We start from the raw sequence: 23635 nt of genomic DNA, 5'->3' as shown, positions 1-23635 counted from the left end.
AATTTGCCAAAAGTAGACGGTCACATGCCAGTCTGTCAACTACATGCAGCTTTCTCAACATCCTCATGCTGCATGCAAACCACAGAGACATATTTACATCATTTTTGTTTTTACACACCCATACCAAGAAAGAAAAATAAATCTGCAGTTTGTCGGAGAGTAAGGTTGAGTAACGAGTGTGAGAATACCGTCAAATGTATGGGTCTTAATCAAGTATGAGAGCATGCAGCCCCATGTACATGTGGATGAAACCATTTTGTAAAAAAAAAGCATTTTCCCCATTGTAGATAAAAAACCACCAAAAATTAAAAACAGTTTCTTGAAACACGAGTACAAACTGATTCCTGAAAAGAATCAGAAATTAAATGGATAAAAGGACAGCACAGGGAACCATCATGCCAGCAACTTGCCTGGTGAATGTGACTGATGACCTCAGAATGGGAAGCATTGTGTAGCGACTTGCCGTTGACCTCTAAGATCTCATCTCCGATGTCTAAGTCAGATCGGTCTGCTGGGGAACCTGGTGGACAGACAATCCCGACAAAATAAACATACACTGCCACCAACAGTCCCTACATGTACCATACATTAAAGGTCCCATATCCATATCAAACTGCATAACTGTGTTTTACATGGATATTTTGAGGATAAAGCATTATTTGAGATTAAGGTACACTGTACTTGTATAAGTAATGGTTACATGATTACAAGTAAAAGGGAGCAGTTGCAATCAGCATAGAAGTTACTGGTACGATTAATAACAATCAACCTCTAACCCTATTACTGGCAAATCACGGGAGGGGAGAAAGGACGGGTAACCATTTTTTTTTCTCTTTAATTAAACGATTTTTGGTGTGTTTCATGTACAACACTGTACAGGCTTTCCTCCCAAAAATGTGAAAAGCTCCTAAATGTAGCCTCATCCTTCAGAAAGACCATGAAAGGTTACATAAAAACGTCTAAATTTTAAGGCCCCTCAAAAACAATTACACATGGCACCCTTCGCTTGGCTTCGGGCACTATGCATCAATTGGGTTTTCAAAACGTCATATCCCACATCACAGCAGTCAACAATAAGCCTTTTGTGAGTCTAACTTGAATAAAATCTACCATAGCGACTAACATCTGTGGAATGGACTGGTTCCTTTGTACCCTTATCCACTGAAAAAGGTGCATTGTTACAAGGCGTCTGTTATGTATAGTAACTAAGTAAAAGCTTGCCCCAAATCACATGACTTAGCTACATGTACCCCCCGTAGCTCTGTGCCCTGGCTTACTGTTAATGCAACTATCACTAGGAAATCACAGTAAAAGACATATATTGCACAAAGTACCCTTTCTAAATTCAGTGGCTGTAGTGTCACATTTAGTCCTACAAAGTTGCTACGGTAGCGGTATATATGTACATTATCTTGTCCTTTCAAAAACCCTGAGGCTTCTGAAGACCCAAGTCTCCAAAAACAATGTGCCGACTGTACATGTATAAGGTTATTTCTTTGTGAAGTTACGCACACAGTCAGCAAATGGTTAAAGTCAAATGGCACACCGGGTTCAACGACCACGGAAAAGTGAAAATCATGCAACTGTTTATTAAACCATTCTCAAAAGCAAAATTTCAACCCACATGAACACTGATGACCATTAACCTTTACCGCACGATCAGGAATTTTTATTTTAATTCCCAATTTTGCCACATGCAATAAGACATTTCCAAAACGGACCCAGAATATTTCAAGCTGTATTTTGCGTCAGGAAGATGTTGATTTTATAGTAAATTTACCTACATCGATGTAAGGGCAAAAACCCGTAATCAAAGTGAAGACCCAAAATACCCGCACCCAACCCACTCAAGGCTCATTAGCAATCACTTACAATTCCAAGTTATACCATATCTAACTGCATGCACTCAAAGACCTGATAACTGGGCAATGGGAATACTCTGTGAAACTCACAGTGATTACACAGTACACACAAAGCAGATAAAAAACAGTATGCTGTTTGGGGAGCGCCAAGAGAGGGCGCTGTAACACCTCAACAGTACTGCCAATGCCCAGCTCATGCACAACCACTTTGCAGGTGCAGAATGTGATCCCAGTACATGTACATACATGTACATGTACTGTCCATACACAATTACACATTATATTTACAATTGCTGAGTCAAATGGGAGCTAGCTCAGTATAAGAACAAGTCAAGGTTTCTAAGCTTTCAAGAGGGCTATTTTTTATTTATTTATTTTGTTTTTGGTTGGTTGGTTGGGCGGGGAGGTGGGAGAACTGGAGAGGTTCATGTTTCAGCCTATCTTCAGCATTTTTTTTCCATCATACAAAGGTTACAGATGCCAAGACGCACGTATTCATGTTCATGTAATGTCGGCAAGCTTAAAAAAGAGCCATCCCATACAGTACGTTGGAAGCAGTTGAAAGCATCGCTTTATTTTCTCAACCCTTTTTCCCATCCAGAATAAATCTTTCTGAGGATTCATTTTAGTGAAAGCAAGGACCAGAGAAGGAAATGGATCATGGGATTATGGACTTCACTTGAAATGCTCTTTTGTGAAAGCAAAGGGTAAAATTGCAAAAGAGATTTCATATTTTTTCATCAGATTCCTGAATTCTTTGCATATGTTACCAGAAACCAAATCATTCCTAAAACCTCATTCGTGATTTTTAAATTTTGGTTAAATCATTTACAGAAGAAGTACCATCAAAATGTAAAATGATGAAATCCATATTTGCAAATGACATCACGAAACCTGCGGCGTCAGTCCAACTAATGATGGGTACTTTTTTTCATGCATCCAGGCAGAGCAACAGCGAAGACACCAGCTTCGGGCTTAATCAACATGATGCTGGGGGGAGAAAAATGTATCAAATCCTTACTCGCGGTCCCAACATCCTTGCTTTCATTTCATGGTGTTGTTCTCTTAGGGTTTCGGTGCTGATATTAGATAAATATATACAGTAGAACAATTACATTCTTACCTATGAAGTATTCTTTGTCATGGGAAAACAAAAAAATCTGTAGGGGTAAGTTTTTTGGGTAGTGCCCATTCTGTTGAAGTACTGAACAGAAAGGCATTGGATTGCTGTACATTACAGGGGCTTCACGCTCTCCCATGCTTGTACACAAGCAATTAACATTCTCTCAACCGTCATTATAAAACAATGCACATGCAAATGCATTACAGGTACAGTGTATATACATGTGTACTGTCTCTCAAGAACTCTGGCTTGGTACATGTCTTGCATAACATGACTGCATTCGGATTCACTTATACAAACTTATACGATAGACAGTGTAAATTGCTGTCAAGTTGAATGCTTCCAACTTCAACCATCATGTGGACTCGAGCCACAAAGGCACAGGAGGCAGAGGCTGTCTATATCATATGACTTCATTTCACCATGTGGAACATGCTGGCATACATGTACTTTCCATTTTGTATCAATCAAAGAGGAAACATTACAAACACGCCCCCGAAGCCAAGCGACCATGTGCTCTGGTTGCCTGATAGCATTTTAATTGGTCCCAATTTAATCAGTGTTTTAGTAATGGCCTGTTATGACTGGCAACGGCCTCCTGCTAAAACCAGTTTGGAGAACTGCGGCAAACCAATATCGTGGAATTCTGATATCATTCTGAACAGGAAATGATGATTATAGGAACGTTCCCTCATGGATGTAGAAAGGCTGATCGGACTAATGGACCAGCCCCACGACAAATGCAACCTTAGAAATGCAGTGGCATGTTACTGGGTCTACATTGTACATGTTCAAAGTCATTACATGTACGGTACGTGTACACTTGTACATGTACATGTACCTGTAATGTCATGTGTGAGAGGCAAAAGAAAATGGACCAGGAGGGCATAAATTAATCATCTTGCATTAAAAAAAAGCACGACAAGGGTTTGGGAGTTTATCAGGATGATGTTTGTCACTCTCCAAGGTTTTAAACATATAAAGAGCACTGCTGGAAAAGGTCTGGGTAAAATATAAAACTGTGACCACAGAACACAGTATTTTTTTGTCTTGTTTGCAAGAGGGGACTGTCTGATCAGGTAATTGTCTTAAACACAATTTAATTAAACTGCAATACCGGTACATGTACATGAAGCTCAATATGCTCATCTGTAAACAGTAAAGTTCTGGCCATGGCCGAATTAAATGGCTACAGCTAGCCACAACACACGAGTCTATGTTAAATGGACCACGGACCATTTACCCAGGGATGTGCAACCAAGAGCCGCCCCAGTGCAAACACACGTGCGATCCTGGTTCCATGCGTGTTACGGATTGTTATTATTACCCTTGCAGGGGCTCTCGACTTTTCTCGAGAAAACTCGCGACCACATGACACACGTTGCAGCATGCAGCATGTACCGGTACAGTGCAGCCGTGGTTATGCCGAGATGACGCGGTGCTTAAATCTATTCGTATTGACGAATAAATCTTCTTCATTTATCGATTTCAAGGAGAAATAAAGTTTTAATGAGGCAAAATTCCCCAATTTTGGATAGGAAGAAATATCTTGAGCAGCATATTTTTATAAAGGGTGTACTCTGACTTAAAAATATTACAAGAAAACAAAGTGGTAGACAGGAATACATGTTTTATTATTAGAGAAAGCGTTACATGATCCAATTTAATTTCTGCTTTGATATTGTGCCGACCGTAACACGCACTGAACCAGCTCTGAGCTTAAGTTACACATATCCCTGGGTAAATGGTCCATGAATGGACGTACATGTAGGAGTGACAGCTCCCATAAGTTCATCAGTCACCAAGAAATTCAGATGCAACCTTTGCTTCAAAACCTGGGCTGCCACGTAAGGCTGATGCTTTAAAATGGAAGAGTTGGTACGAAAAACAAGGCAAAGGCTGATTAGCAGAATAGCTCCTCCGACAAGTCTGTCCAGATGTCACTAAGTGCTAAAGTGCCTGTAAGTCGCAGTTGATTTCATCTGAGAAACAGTGTAGGAGGGGAAGGACTCGTAGTTTTCACAGCCTGTACACTGGTGGTCTTCATGCAGTAGACCCCTAAAAATGTCGAAGTTCATCAGGTATGAGAAAAATCAACATCATTATTTCATCAAGCACTGAGGCACAAGTCTCTCTCTCCTTATAGATACAATGTACTGGTACATGCACCAGTACATGTAAAAAAATTAGCTTGCCTGCTTCACTTAATATTTTAGTGATATTTCCACCTGATGTTTTATTGACATGCCCAATCCCCTGGATAAAATCTCACATGATTCACTGTGTTCATCTAATATTCCGGTGTTATTTCTACCCAATCTGTTTTATTCACGGAATTCTCAATGTCCACCTAACGTTCTTGATGTACACAAACGGATGTACGCTGTATACGGCAAATGTAAGGCTGTATTCTATTTGAACAGCAAATGTATCGAAATGGGAATTAATATTGGCACAAAGCACAGTAAAGGGGCCAAGAAGTTAACATCAAGTGCCTTGAGCTCTCCGCTGTGTTCCTCGCACGTCTCAGTGTGGAGGTAATAACTGCACTGAGACCAGAGAGTGATTTCGGTTTGGAAATAAAACTCAATGCCATTTTAATGTCATAAACACTGGCAGGTAACTGCTCCGACTACTTTTGACTGGAAAAGGGAATAACAACTTTGTAACAACATGAAGTGCTCTACTATTTCATTCAAAATACAGTCTGCATGCCTATTCAAAAAAATATTAAACATTCTGGGGTGTGGAAACACCTGAATACAAGAAAGTCTCTAACCACTGAGAGACCACTGTTAATATGTGACTGGTGCCCTTCCTGAGTGTTTGGCTTCCGCTATTTATACACCATTTGTCATTTGATTGGTGGATCATCATTCAGATATTATGTATGTATTTATCTGAATGCACAAACAAAATATTATAAACATCCCTGGCGCTATGCATCCCTGAAGGCATTGAAAGAACTCAAAAACATTGTATCCCACATCACAGCCTACCGGTATAAAAATTGTTGCTGGTTGCAGGTATCCCACCCACTCCCAGGATGCCCTACCACAAGTTGCAGTCTAGATACTAGTACCGGTAGCTAAGCCAAGCGAAGATCCTCTTACAAGTGCTTAGCGATGTATACATGTACGTGTGTTGGCACAACGGATCTGCATGTTCATGTACATGTACAAACAGGAGGGTGATATGTAAAATAAAAGTTGATACCCCGGTCGCTCTGTGCTTGATCCATGCAACATCTCACGGATGCAGAGGGGTGACACTGAGCCGTCTTTTTCTTTTATTTGGGCACGCACTGTGACTCTGTTATGGCACTTTTCCCCCATCTGATTACTACCTTCCCATTTACAAATATAAGTGACCAGACCCAGGATGCTTCAAAAGTAATTTTGTGCTAGTTTCCACACTAAAAGAGCAAACTACACGTAGGCTCTTGTGCTGTATCTGTATCACTCACTGATGTAACATTTGCGATTATTGTGGTGTTGTCAAAAATACACATACGGTACATACCGGGGTACCGGTATGTAGCTCAAAACGTAACACAAAACAGTTATTCACAAACACCTAGATGTTAGACAGTTCCATTCCTATCGGTTGAGAGTGCAGCACGTGCCATGCACGTGCACCAATCTCCATATTGGAGGATTGTTTATATGTACTTATGAGAGGAATGTTCCATAACACGGCTAGAGGGCCGTTTTTAAAAAAAGTAAAATTTTTGAACAGTCATTGGAAATTTATAATCTTTAAAACCTGTTTGGACTTCGTGGCTAAAACGGTACCTGTATTCATGAATGGGAATAAATTCGGTACACTAAGACCAGCTCAGGAGAATGGACACTGATAATGTCCCTCGCCTTTGGCTCGGGCATTATCAACATCCATTCTTCTGATCCACTCTTTAACGAACACTGGCCAAGCGCATATTTATTACCTTATGAATGTCTTACAGTCCAGTGACTGCCACTCAAAGTATACATGACCCTCAATGTGTGTGCTAAAATTGGAAACATATTTCACAATGCTCCAACATGATTGATAGTTCTCACTGCCCAAACTAATCTGAGAGAACTATTGGGACTAAATGAGATTACTTGTATTTCCAACAGATACGGATGGGTCCATGAAAGAAAGGGAAATTCAATGAAGTTCACTGTCCCTCCAGGCAAGCCAAGAGCAAGCTTACATATACTTGGTGAGGTCCTAGATATTCTGTTCCAGCCTTCATTGTGGCTTAGCTGGGAACTACACCTTGGAAGACTCATCAATCATGGGCAGGTGAACAAAAGCAGCGCAGCCAAACAGTAATAGGACATTAGGAAAGTGAAAATTACCCAATACAGAACAGGTGCAACGGGCTTATAGCCTGCACTGTTAAAGCCAAACTGTAAGGTTCATTCACTTTCCATGAGGAAAACATTCAAAGGTACATGTACATGTACAGAAATTACAAAATCTTTTGTAATTACAATGTAATAATACATGTACAGTACTTCTCCTTCAATCTCTACTGTCATCTGTGAGATGAATTATCCACCCTGGCCAGGGGCCAATTTCATAGAGCTGCTTAAGCACAAAATTTGCTTAAGCAAAAAAAATCCTTGCTTAAAAAGAAAGGTTGCCAGCTCAAAATCTATGTGACTGGCATGCTAACCAAGCGACAGGTGAATACCCTTCCAAAATAACATATATCACATGGAGTTTTGGCTGGTAACGTGATTTATCTAGCAAGGATTTTTCCTACTTAAGCAAATTTTGTGCTTAAGCAGCTCTATTAAATTGGCCCCTGGTTATCAATAGAGGGCATTCCTACTCTGTGAATGTATGTGTTGCTCATTCTCTTTTGTAGCCTTCCAGAAAAAAGCTCTTAGTTTCGTTACAAGGAATCATGTCACAAACAACCGGAGAAGTACAGTCTCAAGTTTTGCCATTACCAAGCCCCCTGGGAAGAAAGTTGAAATTAAAAGGAAATTGCTGAGCAATCTGTTTATTTCACTAGTTGTTAACCTCATCAAAGTCAACCTAGATTCACTGGATCGACAAATTAGATTATATTTCCATCAAACTCTGGGGGGAAATAAGTTACCTTTACCCGGTACCTCTGATAATTTTCAAACTCTCATAAGGCACTGATACCAGGTGCAAACAGTGGGAGGGGAGACTATGGCAGAGGGAGGGACAAGTTGCAACAGAGGGTTCCCTGAAACAGGTGCAATAAAGCATCTATAGAGAAAGATCATCATCATCAGGCTGGCCAAATTATGGGGAGTGAGAGTCTTGTTCGTGAAGAATATTTGCATGTTGATTCTCCCTGCTCGAAACCCCGTTCTCGTGTTTGTCTAACACAAGACTGGGACAGCTACTACATGTAGTTGCAGCATTTCTCCAGGGTGACAGAGGCTGTGTTGTTACTTGGCAATGATGTCCCATGTAACAGCATGGGCCAAAATATCCAATTCACACCCATGTACATGTACCTGTACTTTTTCACACATTACCCGTGTTTGTTTGGTGCCTCAGTAGTGTTTATGACTGGATCAGGAGAATGGATGCTGATGGTACCCAAGCCAAGGGGTGCGGGACATTATCAGCATCAATAAAGAGGGACCTTATCAGCGTCCATTCTACTGTGCTGGTCTTAAATGTGCTAAAGCGACATCTGATTGTTGACATCACCTTTTCAGTTATGAGTACAGGGCCACAAATATGACACACCAACATGTACCGTACCAGTATGTACACAGACATTTACAGGAGTTGTCCAAATCTCGGCTTGAACAGGGCACATTTTGAAAGAGAACCCACACCAAAGTCCCCAATATGGAAGTTTTTCATTTGGTTCAAGGTCAGAGATAAAGCCTGGGACAGAGCCACTGAGCAAGCAAACAGTTGAGTCCGCAGGCTGCAGGCTCCAGTCAACGCACACACTGCATGTACACTGTATACTGTGATCTATAGACAATGAGGCCTTGAGTCTCAGCGAAGAGTCTGGGGATGAGGAAATGAAGAGTCAGCTTTGAGGCCATGGCAGCTCAATAATATGACGGGGGTGGGGTGAGGGTGGGGGGTGATTGGAGGACTTGCACCCTTCACTCCCGTCTCCCTCAGCTACTGCAGGTCAAACTGAAGTTAGCAGGAAGAATCCCAGCACCCATCCCTCCCTATCGCTCCCTCCTTGAAGGGTGTAGTCGACTAATTCAAGTGAGAATTTCTGGCCAGCTCGTTAGCATTAAAAGTGCCCCTACAGTATCTTTCGAAAAAGGAGATTGTTTGGCCCCCAAAGTGGTGAGATTGTGTAAATAGTTGCCAGGATCGATTCCCTGGGTCTTTGAGCCTTCATATGAGAGCAGAATGGCTAAAAATAGGGTTGAAAAATGGTCCTCAGTGCCCAAGAAAGTTGGGGGTTGCCACTTGAAAAATGGCTGCAATCAGACTTCGGAAAAATCACTTTTCAGGGGTGATTTTTTATGTGGGAATAATTAAAAATGTAATTGGTTAACCCCCCCCCCAAAAAAAAATAGAAAAGAAATTGAAAGATTAAGGTCCAGGGACAATAAATTGATTTTTGTTTCAGAAATCTCAGGGATGTTGGTATGCATGTTATTGGGCCCTGAACAGTGCTGATTTTAGCAATGTTTTCAATGGGGCTTGAATTAATAGTGGACTGTACCCTAACAATCCAAGGGTACCTGCTCTGGCAATGAGGCAAAGCACTGGGGATCTACATGTACTTAGCAGCGCAGGTTCCAGGTACATGTCCTGGTGCGTGTACATGTGTATACTGCAACAACCAACGAGGACGCCCTTGGGTACCAATACCACACTCTTGTCAGCAGATGCACTGCTGCCTGCAGTCGAGTCAGCTGCTGGTCAGCTTAATGGGTGATTATTCAAATATTGATCCCTGAGCCAGATCTGAAGGGGTTCAGGAGACTGGGGATATGCATTAGTCATTAGTGGTATTTGATTTCCCTGACAGATACCGTGCACCTGTACATATATCCACAGAGGAATACTCTTTCTACTTCTATGGTGATGGGCCATCAGAGCATCCTCATCGAATGGCTTTTGGGCATGTGCACTTGGCCTAAATGTCCAGTACATTCACAAAGCACACTCAGTGAAGGAGGAATCCCTGTACACACCGTTAATTCATTTTACCATTTTGAATATCCTCGCCGACGACAACGGTAAACAATTCATCGACCGTTTTACCCTTTCACTGTTTTTAAAATGGTCAAACGGTATTGGGATATATACAGTTTTACCGTTTCGATTTGTTTTAATAAAATTAAGTTGAGTATAACAATCAACGACTTTGCCCTACAGTTTTACACTAACAACTTAAGCCCTGTTCGCACTGGACTAATTTTGGGCAACTTACCACGACGATTTAAGTCCCCTGCGGACGTCCCCAGAAGACTTCCTCTCAGTTACTTTTCCTGAGCCGCGCAGGAATTTTTAGCGGCCAACTTCTTTTTTTACCGAGACAGAATGTCCAGTGAGGACAGTGCGAGTCGGTAAAAGCGGCTCAGGGAAGCATACATCCGGTTTACTGGCAAGATCAGGCTCACAAGAACCCCGCGCATGCGCGTTGCAAGCATCCACGTGACGTACATACACCTACATACCGCGAAGCTTAATTGTGGTTGCTGTGCAGTGATTTTGTGTTCTCGAGTCTCTCAAATGATTGTAGATATTATTACTGAAACAATCGGAAGATTAATTGGGGCCACCAATGTATCATTGGAAGAAATGTCATGACCAGAAGTTTGTAAAAGGTGCGCACATGCTTGGGTCAAAGGGTGAACACAAAAGGTCACGCAAAGCGCCCTCATGTGCCATTACAGTGACAGCTCGGTTCCTTTTCCCACGCACTCGGTAAAAATCCCCGCGTTGGAAGTCCAAGTGGGGACGGTGGTAAAATTTGCCCACTTTTCATTTTCCCATCGGCTCGGTAAAATCATCGGAAAATAAAGTCCAGTGCAGACAGCGCTTGAGCAAAAATTCGATTTGGGTGTCAGTTGAACAGTCTGGCACGTGGTGCATTTGTCGCAGTGAGCTAGGGGATGGGGAGGCTCATACCACATCGCACCTGCTCTGCACATGAAAGCTGCTGGTGGCTGTTTCCACTGCAGAACAGGTGTTTATCACCTGACTGTTGAGATGATTCTTATGGAAAAGATTTTTGCAACTTACCTGACAAGACGTTTATAGAATAGAAACACAAAAGTAAGGGTTTTCTTTGATATTTTGCACTGCTGCAAATAACAGGCGCAGTCTCTGTGCAGGTTCAATAAAAAAAAAGTTTATCCTGGATGCTGAGATCTACCAGTGATCTTCAACAGTCCAGCCTTTTCCACAGTAAAAGGTTACAATCTGAAGTGTACAGTTATCAGAAGAATGGAGAAGCATTTCTTTCAGGTCAAAGGAACATTAAGAAGACTCCTAAGTTGACACTGGGATCTTCAACCTAACAATGGATTAACCTCAGATGAATTTGATCAGAACCTGTACCATGTACATGTACATTAGTTATTCCTGATGTCAAGGGCATTCTACTGTAGCTAAAGTCTGAAATTTCTAGCAGCTGTATTTTCACAGGTATTTCAAAATCCACTTACATGTAAAAGTACATGTACATACTGTATGTACATAGTTCTGACCTTAAAATGTATTTAAGGGTAGGGTACCCAAACCTTTGTGTTCATTTTCTTATACCAATTTAATGGACCTTTCCAGTGAAATGGAAATACGAAATCTGATATTTCAAGGAAAGTCTGCTGTTGCAAGAAGCTCTACTGTTACAGAGCTCATACATGTACATATGTGCGTATGATTTCCTCATTTTGGTGAGGGCCTGACTTGTTGAGGTCCAAGATCAATTGATAAATCAGCTTGGTGTCAAAAGGGCCAATCAGAAGTTAAATCTGACCAACTGGAATAGAAAAACAATTCTCCACAGAAGGACTCTAAGCTCATACAAATACGGTATACATTGTATAATGTAAAAACCACTGGCAGTATCGGGCAAATCCACAAGATCCTTTGCATCAACCTGTATAATCAAAGCAGACAGTGTACATGTACATGTATGTGAAATTTTATAAAATCTTTTCAGGGTGGGTTTTAGTCTCTTTTTTTGTGAAAGGGGACTACTCCACTGAACTTGGAATAATACACGTGCACTGGTACACGTGTGTTTAAAGTTTATTGCACTTTATGATTATGCTCTTAGAACAATCTCTTCTTGTACAATGGTAAACTATGGGTAAAAACAGTGATAATGTAAGAAAGACCACTGTTGCAACATTAAACACCTACGGTTAAGTGTCAGTTTTGTGAATTAAAGCAAAGAGAAAATCTCCAACAAAACATGTTCTTCAATAAACAGTGTTCCCAAAAAGTACATCACCATGAATAATGTACATCACAAAAGTGTACCGTACAGTGTTGGAAGACATTATTGGTGTGTGACTCTACGGATCTTACATAATGTACTATAAAATGGATCATTCACCGAATAGAACAACGTGATCTACTGAATCTCAATGAACTACATCCTGACCAAAAAGAGTTACACGTTGTATTCTCTTTATTTTTCAATTTGAATTTTGGACTTTGAATTTCACCATGATTTCATTAGCCACGGATGTACATGCCAGCTGATGAGCTGGGTTAGCAAGGTGACCATTTCATTGCCAAGTCCCCCTGTGATGCATACGGCGTCAATGCACAGCACAGGAAGCCATGCCCTTGGCGTCAATAATGCCGCACGCTCAATATTTGCCAACAACCACTCTTAAAGATTACCCCATGGTTCGTTAGAGTAAGGTTTGAGATGACATCAACCACCAGCAGTCAAGGCGGCACTCCAATTTCAATGTACCAGTACATTACCACTACTGCATGCACCTGTGGCTTTTTGAACCGTAGAATCACACACATCTCCAAATGATCGTTGCGCACATGACAAGTCATGCATGAAATTGTTCATGTTTTGTGTACATGCATGCCAGTGTACCTTCAGACTTGTATACATGTGTAATGTACATTTACCGAGGCCACCATGAATTTCTTGAATAATAAATGCATTGATCCTGAATAGTGCGAGAGGATAAAAACTGTTTCTCTCATTTTTTCAAAGGATTTTTATTCTTGGGAACATCTTTCAATTTTTCTCCTAAGATGTATTTTGAATGAAATGAACTTATAAAAAAAAATCAAGCAGTGACAGCACACAATAATTTCATCCTTTCCTCCTGCATAAATTCAATGCATGTAAAAAGAAAACTTGGTTTTTATTTTCATGCTACATGTGCAGCGTACCATACGGTATGTTAGCAAACCAACAAATAAAAAAAATATTGCCTTCAGTTCACCTCCAAGGGCATGGTCAGAAATAAAGTACTGAAACTTAGCATGAATACATACTTTGCAATACATGTACTGTAATATACATATCCAGTTGGTGCTTTCTTTCTCAGTAATTTGTGAAATGTGAATTACTTGTAAATGTACTCATTGCTCATGTGCTTTGAAGCATTTATGCAAATAAACTGCACATACATACGATTAATTTCAGCATTATCCATAAGGTGGTATTATTTTTGGCTGTAATTTCAACTTTCAACACGTTCAAAAACCAAGATACTAGCGGGCATCTTTCGGAGTACAGCCAAATGCCACAAAATAAGAACTCATTCAATTCATTTGAACAATGCAGTATTTCTCACTGCAATCTCTGTATTTTCAACACTTTGGAGTGTGCCCACACAGTGACATAATTTGCAACCATAACAGGCAGTGCACGGCAGCCAAATTAAAAGATCAACACATGCTAGGGTCCACCTCCGCAGACTTCTCAGATTTTGTACTCAAAAGAAAACGGAGATTAGCATGTAAAAAATGTCATCCAGAAGGGGCTTGTTGTAGTGTAGGTTTAACTCGTCAGCCATACATGTAGGTTGCGTAGATGGCCTAATTGTGTTCACAGATCCTCCGGTGCTAGATGGTTTTTCCAAGCCAGCCTAGCCAAGTTCACGTGAGCAAGCTGAATTTAAAAAAACTCTGTCCACGTTCACAGGCATCAAGTACCGTAAAATGAATGGTACGCACCAACAGAAAAACATCCATCTACTAATTAAGTGCATTTTGCAGAGGAAAAAATGCTGATATGCAAAAACGCACATGTACACGTGTTCGTACCAGCAATTCTGATGTACCATACTGTACATGAGCATTTACGACTGTCAATAAACAGAACTACATGTATGCACCTCCATACACAGAAGAAAAATTCTAACCAATGCAAACAGACTACCAGTACTCCTGGTACATTTTCTCTATGGTGATATACTAGTTACATGTACAACTCTGGCGCACCAAAGTGCTGGATGATCATCACCGCCCGGTCAGATGAACAATAGTAAACATTCCAAAAATGCCTGATTACTGCCTGCAGTTTAGCTGGACAAGTGGGGCCAGTATTATCCTAGCAGTATTGGTGGTGTATTCTTTGCAATGAACTACTGTACAATTTATCACAGTGACATTTTTTTAAAAAAGATTTTGATACACTTCTCCATTACCCATGCAATGTTTTTAATTTTATTTTACTCACTACTCACTCACTATTCAGTCCAAAACATCAGTTTTCAAAGTCTTTGTATGAATTTGGCTAAAGACTGGCCAACAACGTGTTGAACACCACAGGACATTTAAACGAAAAACAAAATGCGCTGTCTCATCACAAGGAGTGATCATAAGATCTCATAAAATACCTTTTCGTGTAAATTCCGCAATAAAAATGATTCAAATAAAACACAATATCTTCTAAAAATAAATGCCCAATAAAAGCAACTGCGCAAGCAATAAATTTGATGTTGTCAGATCACACGAAGCACCAAAGATGGCATGAATATTCAACTTCCTATACTGCAGTACACAACATTTTAAGGATGCAGATTACCAGCGAAAAATTGCGGTGATGATCATGGGTACAAAGGGGGCTTGTGAAACAGGTGGTGCGTAGCAAGCATTCACTGCGCTCTGCCTGTGGACATATACCGAGCATGCCAGAAAGCGGTAATTGGCCAGATGTTATAGCCCGGTCAGTCCTTCCTCCATGCTAGTACTGATATTGTGTTGCTTAAAAGTAACATTTTAATTTAATGTAACATACATGTATGCTTTACATGTACATGCATTGTGCAGTTCACTCTCAAATAGACTGCCCCCATCATTTGAAGATGCAAGCCGGTGGAATGGCACATGCATGCATTCCGTCCTCAAGACCTCGAAAGGCCATCACATGAACCCCAGAAAAAGCCTTTTAAGATCTCCACTCTGAATTCAAGTCACAAGCTATTCCGATGAAAATGTACCGGTAACAAAAACAGTCCGTCGTCATTGTTTGCCAGGTCACTCGTGAGCGACCTTGAGATTGGTCATGACTCATGAGATTATGGTCTTGACATACTCGTATACAATGCCTGTACATGAAATTGACTGATAAGAGCTTTGCATGATCAATTCAGCTTGTGCAGCCCTGGATGGAATAAGCAATCCGGTCCGATGTCAGTCCATCAGTGTAGTTATGCACGCTTTTATTACCAGTATTATCATCACATCACTCTCATCAACTTATGGCTTGAATCTTTCATACTACTTGATGAAGTATGTTGCACAGCAACAAGGTTAATTATCTCCAATACACTCCCTCTCCGTGTGTCTAAAGGTTTCATTGCTGAACATGTTAAGTGTTCAGTTTCTTAAGAACCCTTCTATCGAGTGTCTGTGAAATATGAACATGTAAATGCACCTGTATCTACAATAATCCCAAGGTCTAATTCCCAGTCCATCAAGGAGTAGTTAAGTTTCGAATGAACACATATGTACCGTAGTACGACCAGATCTTCCTTTTCCTTCTGTACATACAGGTACTTTGTTTTTAATTGTTTATTATTATTTTATTACTTTTGGATTTTTTGGTACATGTGCATATGTAGAAACTGGTGAATATTGTATGTACCTTTGTACTTTGTTTTTGTTTTGGGGGGCATTAATTCAACTTGTCTTGAGTTTCTGGACATTACAGTTCTATATACATACTTCAAACAGTATCTGTCGTACAGCTTCACTTTAGAAATCCAATGGCTAGTATTACGGTTCTGTATCAAGGTGGCCATGTTCCATTTCCAATCAGTGACTATGTGAAACCTTAACCCTAACCCCCTAGGGTGTATGTAAAATCATATTGAGATTGGAGGATTTGGGAATGTTAGGGTTAATCTCTGTGAATTTTGTGGCTTTGGCTCTGAACTGCTTGCGCTGGAGTGATTAAACACATGTAATGAAGGTTACCATATCTGTCCAAGTGGAGTGCTGGCTTTTAATAATTTAAAGGTCATCATCTGTGAATAAAACTAAATCTTTTAAGGCTCGATTTCCTGGCTTAAGATTTACATCCCTCTGAGGTGTCTGATGAACAGGAGTCAGGAGATGAAAGCACCCTGCTTTCACTGGATGCATCTTGAACACATCTGGGATCCATCTGGGAGTCGATTGATTCAGACTGCTTCACAGAATATTGGCAAAAATATTCAACAAATTGACACAAGTTATACTTTTACCTGGAACCCAGTGAAACATACATTACTGTTTATTCAAGCTTTTTGTTATATGTATTGACAAATCCTCTTTCTTTGTTTATGCATCTTTTTCACATCAATGACAGTGTTCCGAGCATCTTAACTGAGTTTGTGTAAAAATACACACTATGGGGCTGTCATTTAAAACCTTGACCATGAAATACATGTAAATCCCATGGTACGTGTACATGTACAGGTTCATGCACAAGCGCACACGTACATGTAAATCCTTAAGTTGTCAACTTTCTGAAGTAAAGCTGAAGTAAAGTGCATTCACAGCCTACATGTGCACCTTCCCCAGCCAATAACCCTCTTCCCCTCCATTCCTAACCCCCATTCCTATCCCCATTTCTATCCCACAACTGCCCTTTTTTTCTGGAGTTGCCTTTTCGCCATCATTATACCTTAGAGCTACAAACCCATACATGTTCCATGTACACCTGGCCTGGTAGTTGTCAATCAGCTACATGTACATATACCTGCAGGTGGTGCTGTGTGGTGTACATGTACATGTACATCCAGTACATGGTGTAACTTTGGGGGGGCACCTAGTATATGCATGTAGGGCATGTAGGGCATGTAGGGAAGCTCACATTTTTCTTCAGGAGGGTAATTACAGCTGAGGCACGCTGGTATGATTTGTACATGTACATGTACGCTACAATGTACTTTCAGGTACCGGTACATGCAGATTTTTTGATGATTTCCTTGACTACTCTTCTCCATTTTGTGACGATAAGTCTAAGCCTATTTTCCAGAAAGGGGGATAGTGGGATACAAGTCCACACAAGGTTGACAGAACGTCTGTTACATGTACCCCGTATGTTGACCTCTTTTGTTCACAGGTCCACACTGTAAGATTGTATGGTACATGTACATGGAAGTAGGGTTTGCAAAACTTTCACTATTTCCGGCTCATTGAAATATAGACGTTAAGGGAACCCAAAACTTTTATGGGGACAAATGTTCCGTTGGTCCCCCGCAGCTCAGCCCCAACTTTCCTAACAAAAGAAATTGTCCACTTAACCCTAAAAGAGCCAGGGAGACCCTCATCGTTTCCTCCAATATCACTGTAGTGCATTACTGCAAGTGCCGAGTTTTAAGGGGTTCTTCAGTAACATCTTGCCACCAATTTTGTGAAAATAGGACCTGCCGTTCCCAAGCAGTGCATATTTTTCTGAGAACAGGTGAGCCAAAAATCCATACTTTTTCCACTGACATCCTGTGTGACATGAGTGACACTGCCAGGTGCAAAATATGACCCCCTCTATTTATCTGTAGTTCCTTTTTTTTAGGAAGGACTACTTTTTTAATGTGTTCCCATTACAAAATCACCAGTTTACTGCAACGACTGACCATCACACACAATCAGTTCTCCCACAGAGACTCTAGACATCCCATTTCTCTCTGCTATTACAGGCAATAAAACAATGGAAAAAGACAGATCCAGTGCCCTCCTCTTCCCACTTCATTTTGACCCCAGTCCTGAGTGTCACACATGCCTGCTAAGTTTCAAAATGATGAGGAATGTGACAGCTGAGTTGGAGGGGACGGTAATCCCCTAGCATCCCCCTTTCCCCCCTCCAAAATAGCCCCTAAGCTGGTTTAGGGTTGAAGTAAGGAAGGCCTACCCACAACCTGACAACATTGATACTGGAACCCTGCATGTTGTGAGGACTACAGATTTGTTGGACAAAGTTATTGTGGGACAAATTCTAAGTTGTAAGCTCAGGCGTGACAAAAACAAATTGGTCCCCAAACTCTGGGCTGGCCACGGCAAACCGGCTCATTTGCATACATACATGTACACACCACTCACATGTAGGCCTATTTCACTGACAAAAGCGGTAAATTTTCTGGCATTTGCATTTTGGGCCGGTACGGGTAGATTCTTGCCCTGACACACATTCCAAAGTAAAGCCCAGGTATTTTCTTGTCACAAGGCATTACAAGGCTGGCTTTTGTATTGATGGTGGATGTTTTCTGTTGAGCTGCACGTAATCTGAACTGAAAGGGGAGAAAAGTTGCAAAGTTTACTTCCAACAACAAAGCTCCCCTCTGGCAACCTACATGTACCAGTGGGAACAACAAAATATCAAGTAGGCCTACATGTATATTATTCAGCCTGACACTACTCCATGTGGGGTCATCTGATATCAACATATTTCTTGAGATATATGCCTTCTGTCATTTCATAAAGTATCTGCTACCAGAGATCAATTTTTCAGAGCGTCCAAAATGATGCCTAGTGGCTTTTTCTGTACGCGGTTGTAGCAATCAGAAATGTCAAGCACTGTCAAGTGGTTTGAATATGGATAGACACTTGGAACATCGAGAAGTTGGGAAAATGGACATTTCCTTCTTCAAACAGATTACAGAGTCCATACTGATTTAAAACAAAATCAATACCGTTGCTACTCAACCACTTGAGATTTTTTAAATGAGTTTATACTTATGTAAATGTACAAGAACTGCTATGCAGTGTGCTACGATATTAGTGAGGTTTGGTGAGTACTGTACATGTACCTGGTTGGTCAAACAAAATTTGAGCAACGTCCAACACCCCTCAGTAAAGGAAAATAATATTTGACTTCTTTTTTTTGGTTTATCTAGTTGAAAAACATTTCCCATCTTTTCCCTGGCAAGTAAAGGAGGGCTCTGCTGCTGGAATGTCAGTCCAGGAAAAAAAAAAAAAAAGCAAATTAAGGCAGCAGAAAATATCTACATTCCTACAAGTTCTGATATGGAAGCAATTGTGACACTGAGGTTCCTCTTTTGCATTGAACCTATATGTGCATAAAAGGCATTAACATAAAACGACAAATGCTCCAGAACACCCCTCAAGTATGGCAAAATAAAAATTTTGAATGAAATTGATTAGAACAAAGGCGCGTTTCACATGTATAAAGGCCACATCAAATATTTGTAATGCATGTGGGCCCAGTACACTGTACATGTGCATTGTATGTATAAGTAGTTCCAACAGAGCAGTACACTCCAGAAGATGAAAATCTAAAGGTCGTTTTTCCCTCACAGGTTCCATCTTTCTGGTCGGCTTAGATTGCAAAAATATCTCACATTTTAATCAGAGGTGAGCTAATGGGGAAAACTGTATTATGCCTGTTTGCCCTGGGGATTCTATCAGGAAGGCATGCCAGCTTGCTTGTCACCTGCTGTCATTTCTCCTGCCATCTCACAAAAGAAAGAATTCTACTTTCATTTATTTATTTATTTCTGAACAGCCGATGGGCAATTGGTTAATGGGACTAAGCTGTCTAAAAATAAGTCAGATTTCTGACAATTCTGTGTTTATGATAGAAGCAGATGAGAAAAATTGCTGGGAAGGTACATGTACATGTAGATGGAAGAGGAGTTGAGAGACTAGTGACCATGGATGTGTGAACAGTGAATGCAGTTTGCGGTTTTAAGAGTACACTCTGAAAAAGTGGAGCTGTATCCAGCATTAAAAAAAATCCTTAAAATACAGAACAAATTGGAAGTGCTGTAAGAGGTACTGGTACCTCTTTTTCTAAACATTCTCTTCATAATTTGGAGAGCCCACAGAAAGCACTTACTTCAATGGAAATACAACTCCAACTCAAGTCTATTTCGGCTTCCCTCGGCTGAGAATCTCACTATACGCCTGTTCAGAAGAAATTGCTATTTTTCTCGGGGGGCGGGGGAAAGAGGCTAAAATTTAATCCTGGCACAAAATCCAATATGTACGTGTTATCCTTCTCAGTGTTACGGCACGACTCCTGACTAACTCCAAGATCCATGAAGTCGATGTACATTCAGGGCTGAATTTCATTCATGGATCTGACTGCAAAATACTGCCGCAGGCTAACCACAGTCTGCGTACATGAGCAAATTTCAAGCAACCCCAGCGGGCCTGCTACCGGTAATTTGGAACTGACTTCGGAGAACTGTGACACAATCTTGGGGAGATGCAGCATCGACTCTAATGTTATTTGGTCACCTGCAGTTGGCTTATACGGTTTCCTTGAAGCCATTTGGCTTCAGAAGATTAAAAAAGGAATAATTTACAATATGCACACACATTTAGGTGTGGTAATTAAGGTCTTGAATAAAATTTGTCCAAAAAAGCAGCCATGCTAGCAATCTGTGTGACACAATCCAACAACATGAGACTTAAGTTATCAAAGAGCCACTTTCCAATTACACATCGGTACAGCCAGGTCCTGAAGTAAATCCTGTGTTTTTTAATCAGTGGAAATTCAATTTCTTTCACTAATGTCATAATCCATAATCGATCACCGTGTCAGTTCAAGTGATGCATCAGTATGACGAGCTGAGAATGCTAATTCTGCTGCACGAACACACAAGCACACTCAAATAGAAAATGAAAAACAAGCACTTCAACAAGAGTCATTTTGTAAAGTTACAAAGCGTATGCATGGTAAGCAACTGCATGCCCACTGGATTGGAGCCAATTTCCCCGAGTCTCTCGTGAATCTGTAAGGTAGATTAGGTGCTTCAGGAGTTAATGCCAAAGTGATTGCCTTTACATGTATATGTACATACCTAAGGCATCATCTTTCAGGTGTCTCCCAGGATAACTTCATCCAATTTAAGCTGAACCTCCCCCAAAGTCCTAAATGAGATTGTCTATAAAATTCAGCTGATGGACATGTTAACCTTAGATAAGCTGGGAGGGGCAGAATCCACCAACCCCAATGGCATTTTTTTCTTTTATATCGCCGCAGTGGGTTGTTTTAAGGAGTTGAGCTTTTAGGAGTTTTAAGAGTAATGCTTTGTGGTCACTGAAACCAATTTTGCAAAAATCAAACATACCGTTCTCAAGCAGCGCAAATTTTTCTGAGACAGGTCAGCCAAAAATGCACATGTATATTTTTTCCACTGTGGTGCTCAATGCATGCGGGCTAGCCTACATGTACATGTACATGTACATACCAGTTCCCTCAAACTTCAAATGACTGCAAAACAAAACCGCACGTGAAGGTCTGATTGACTTCAAACTTCACAGTTGTAATGATAAGGAATGTCTTTACGTGCTTGCCAAATTTCTATGAGACCTGTGAGATCTGCCAAAATAACAAAGCTCCTTTAGGGTTAAGGGGAACTCAAAGATCAAAAGTCATGCTTGTTTATGTCAAAGATGTATGATACTAGAAACTGATTGCCAAACCTCCTATCACCAACTCCAGCCAACCCTTGGTACTGGTTCATATGACTCAGCATGTACAGTGTACCCGTATCATATCATCATACGAACACTTAAGGAACATGTATGATACTATTACCAGTTGATACATTTTTAAGGGAGGCTTTGTTTTACTAAACACTGAAAAGATATCCTTTAAGCATGCATCCAATACTGAACTTTAACACAGTTCCGTACGTGTACAAAGCAATGTTATAGGCCAGTAGGCCATCTTAGAAAGTTCATTTTACAAAGTTGTGCTACATGAACTGGTACCATTCAAAAGCTGAGGAAATATTAATCTGGGAGAATAGGCCTACCGGTACCAGTACTAGTGTACATGTACATGTAAGTACAGTACATGTATGCACATGTATAAATAATGCCAACTCCTTCCCGTAAAACTACATGAACCATACAATGTACATGTAGCTTTATGTATAGACATTTTTTTTTCCTTTGGAGTGCTTTGAAAACAAAGATCAATATGGGCGATTCACATATTGCGCCTCCAAGGGTTTGCTACGCGTTGGCCAATCCCAGAGCGCCAAATCTGTCGACCCTTTCACGCACTGTGATTGGCCAACGCATTGCCAACTCTTGGAAGTGCACTATTGTAGATCGCCCATATTAACAAAAAGAGCAGGGGAAAAGTTAAACATCACAATTACGCGTACCGGTCTGCTGGTCTGTGAGTGTGTGTGTACCGGGACGTATGACGGGTGTACTTCAGCCTGGTTTAGGGAATGGTTGGTCATGTTCTGACCAATGCCAGGACTGAAATGGAAAGCCTATGCATTCGTTTGTTTATGTGCCTATAACTACATGTACATGTACATGTAGTCCTAAAAAAAGTGTACATGTATGGTTACTGGTCCAAGTCCACCAGCAGCTATGTGATGAAGAGCAAATGAGAAATGAATCTGGCATGAGCCTGAAACTCTCCAGGAATATAATACTATAGTCAGTTACCACTAGGTGTACAAGCAGAATTGAAAGAGGTGAAACGTGAGCTTTCCTCGTGTAACTACTGTACTGCTATTGACAGAACCTTGCCTCTAGGCCAGTGTCTTATCTAACCACCTGTCAGGCAGACAGGCATCAATAATTTTGGACACGAAGCATGTACATGTATCATGTATTTTCTTCTACTGTTACAAAATTTAAAAACCTCCCCCCCCATCTAAGACTGTTCGATATGACGATATTTCTTAATATTTCGATATGATATTAGATATTGTATCGTCCGTAAAAACACATATGGGAAATCGTGCAAATCGATATGCCGAAAATTATCAAAATAAGCTCCAAATGATGTTCTGTACATGCATATGGGGAAGTAAATGCACCGTGTGTTGAGCCCTGCATGCATTACTGCATTTGGGCCACAAAAATACAAACACTGTTGGCCCCAGCAGCTACAAGTGTCTTACAAGTATTAGGGGGCAGAACCAAACCAACAGACTGTACGCACGTGTAATGTATTGTACAGTAAACTCCAGCTACATTGGGTCTAATACAGTAAAAAGATAATCGACGACTCGCGGTGTCTCTCACTCGGGACTCGAGATCGCCGCATCGCACACGTTTTCCAATACTCAACTTCGTCTCCGTCTCAGGCTTCATCTCCAAAACAATTCCTGATTGTGGGCCTGCAGCATTTCAATTAAATTGAAGAACTGTTATGTTTGGCTCTTTTTGCATCTTACTTGATGTTTTGTGCCACTATCAGACTTGCTAAAAATATTGCGCTTCCAACTTTAAAGTCAATTTAGTAAAAAAACAGTTGAAGCCTGAACAG

At 40.7% G+C, this 23635-nt stretch overlaps 1 protein-coding gene across 5 annotated transcripts in view; it reads right to left on the bottom strand.

The window, feature by feature from the left end:
- The window catches only part of mpp5 (membrane palmitoylated protein 5), a 97142-nt gene that overhangs the window by 51511 nt on the left and 21996 nt on the right, over window positions 1-23635 (bottom strand). For all 5 annotated transcript variants that reach the window (XM_022238054.2, XM_022238088.2, XM_022238071.2 and 2 more), the window contains one exon: window positions 411-520. In XM_022238054.2, coding sequence (XP_022093746.2) covers window positions 411-520 — 110 coding nt within the window. The remainder of the gene's footprint in view (window positions 1-410; window positions 521-23635) is intronic.

This window comes from Acanthaster planci, linkage group LG01 (assembly GCF_054643075.1).
Source record: "Acanthaster planci isolate LZ-2023a linkage group LG01, COTS_SCS, whole genome shotgun sequence".
Lineage (NCBI taxonomy): Eukaryota > Metazoa > Echinodermata > Asteroidea > Valvatida > Acanthasteridae > Acanthaster > Acanthaster planci.
The sequence above is the reverse complement of the archived record's forward strand: the minus strand, read 5'-3'. Positions and strand labels throughout refer to the sequence as shown.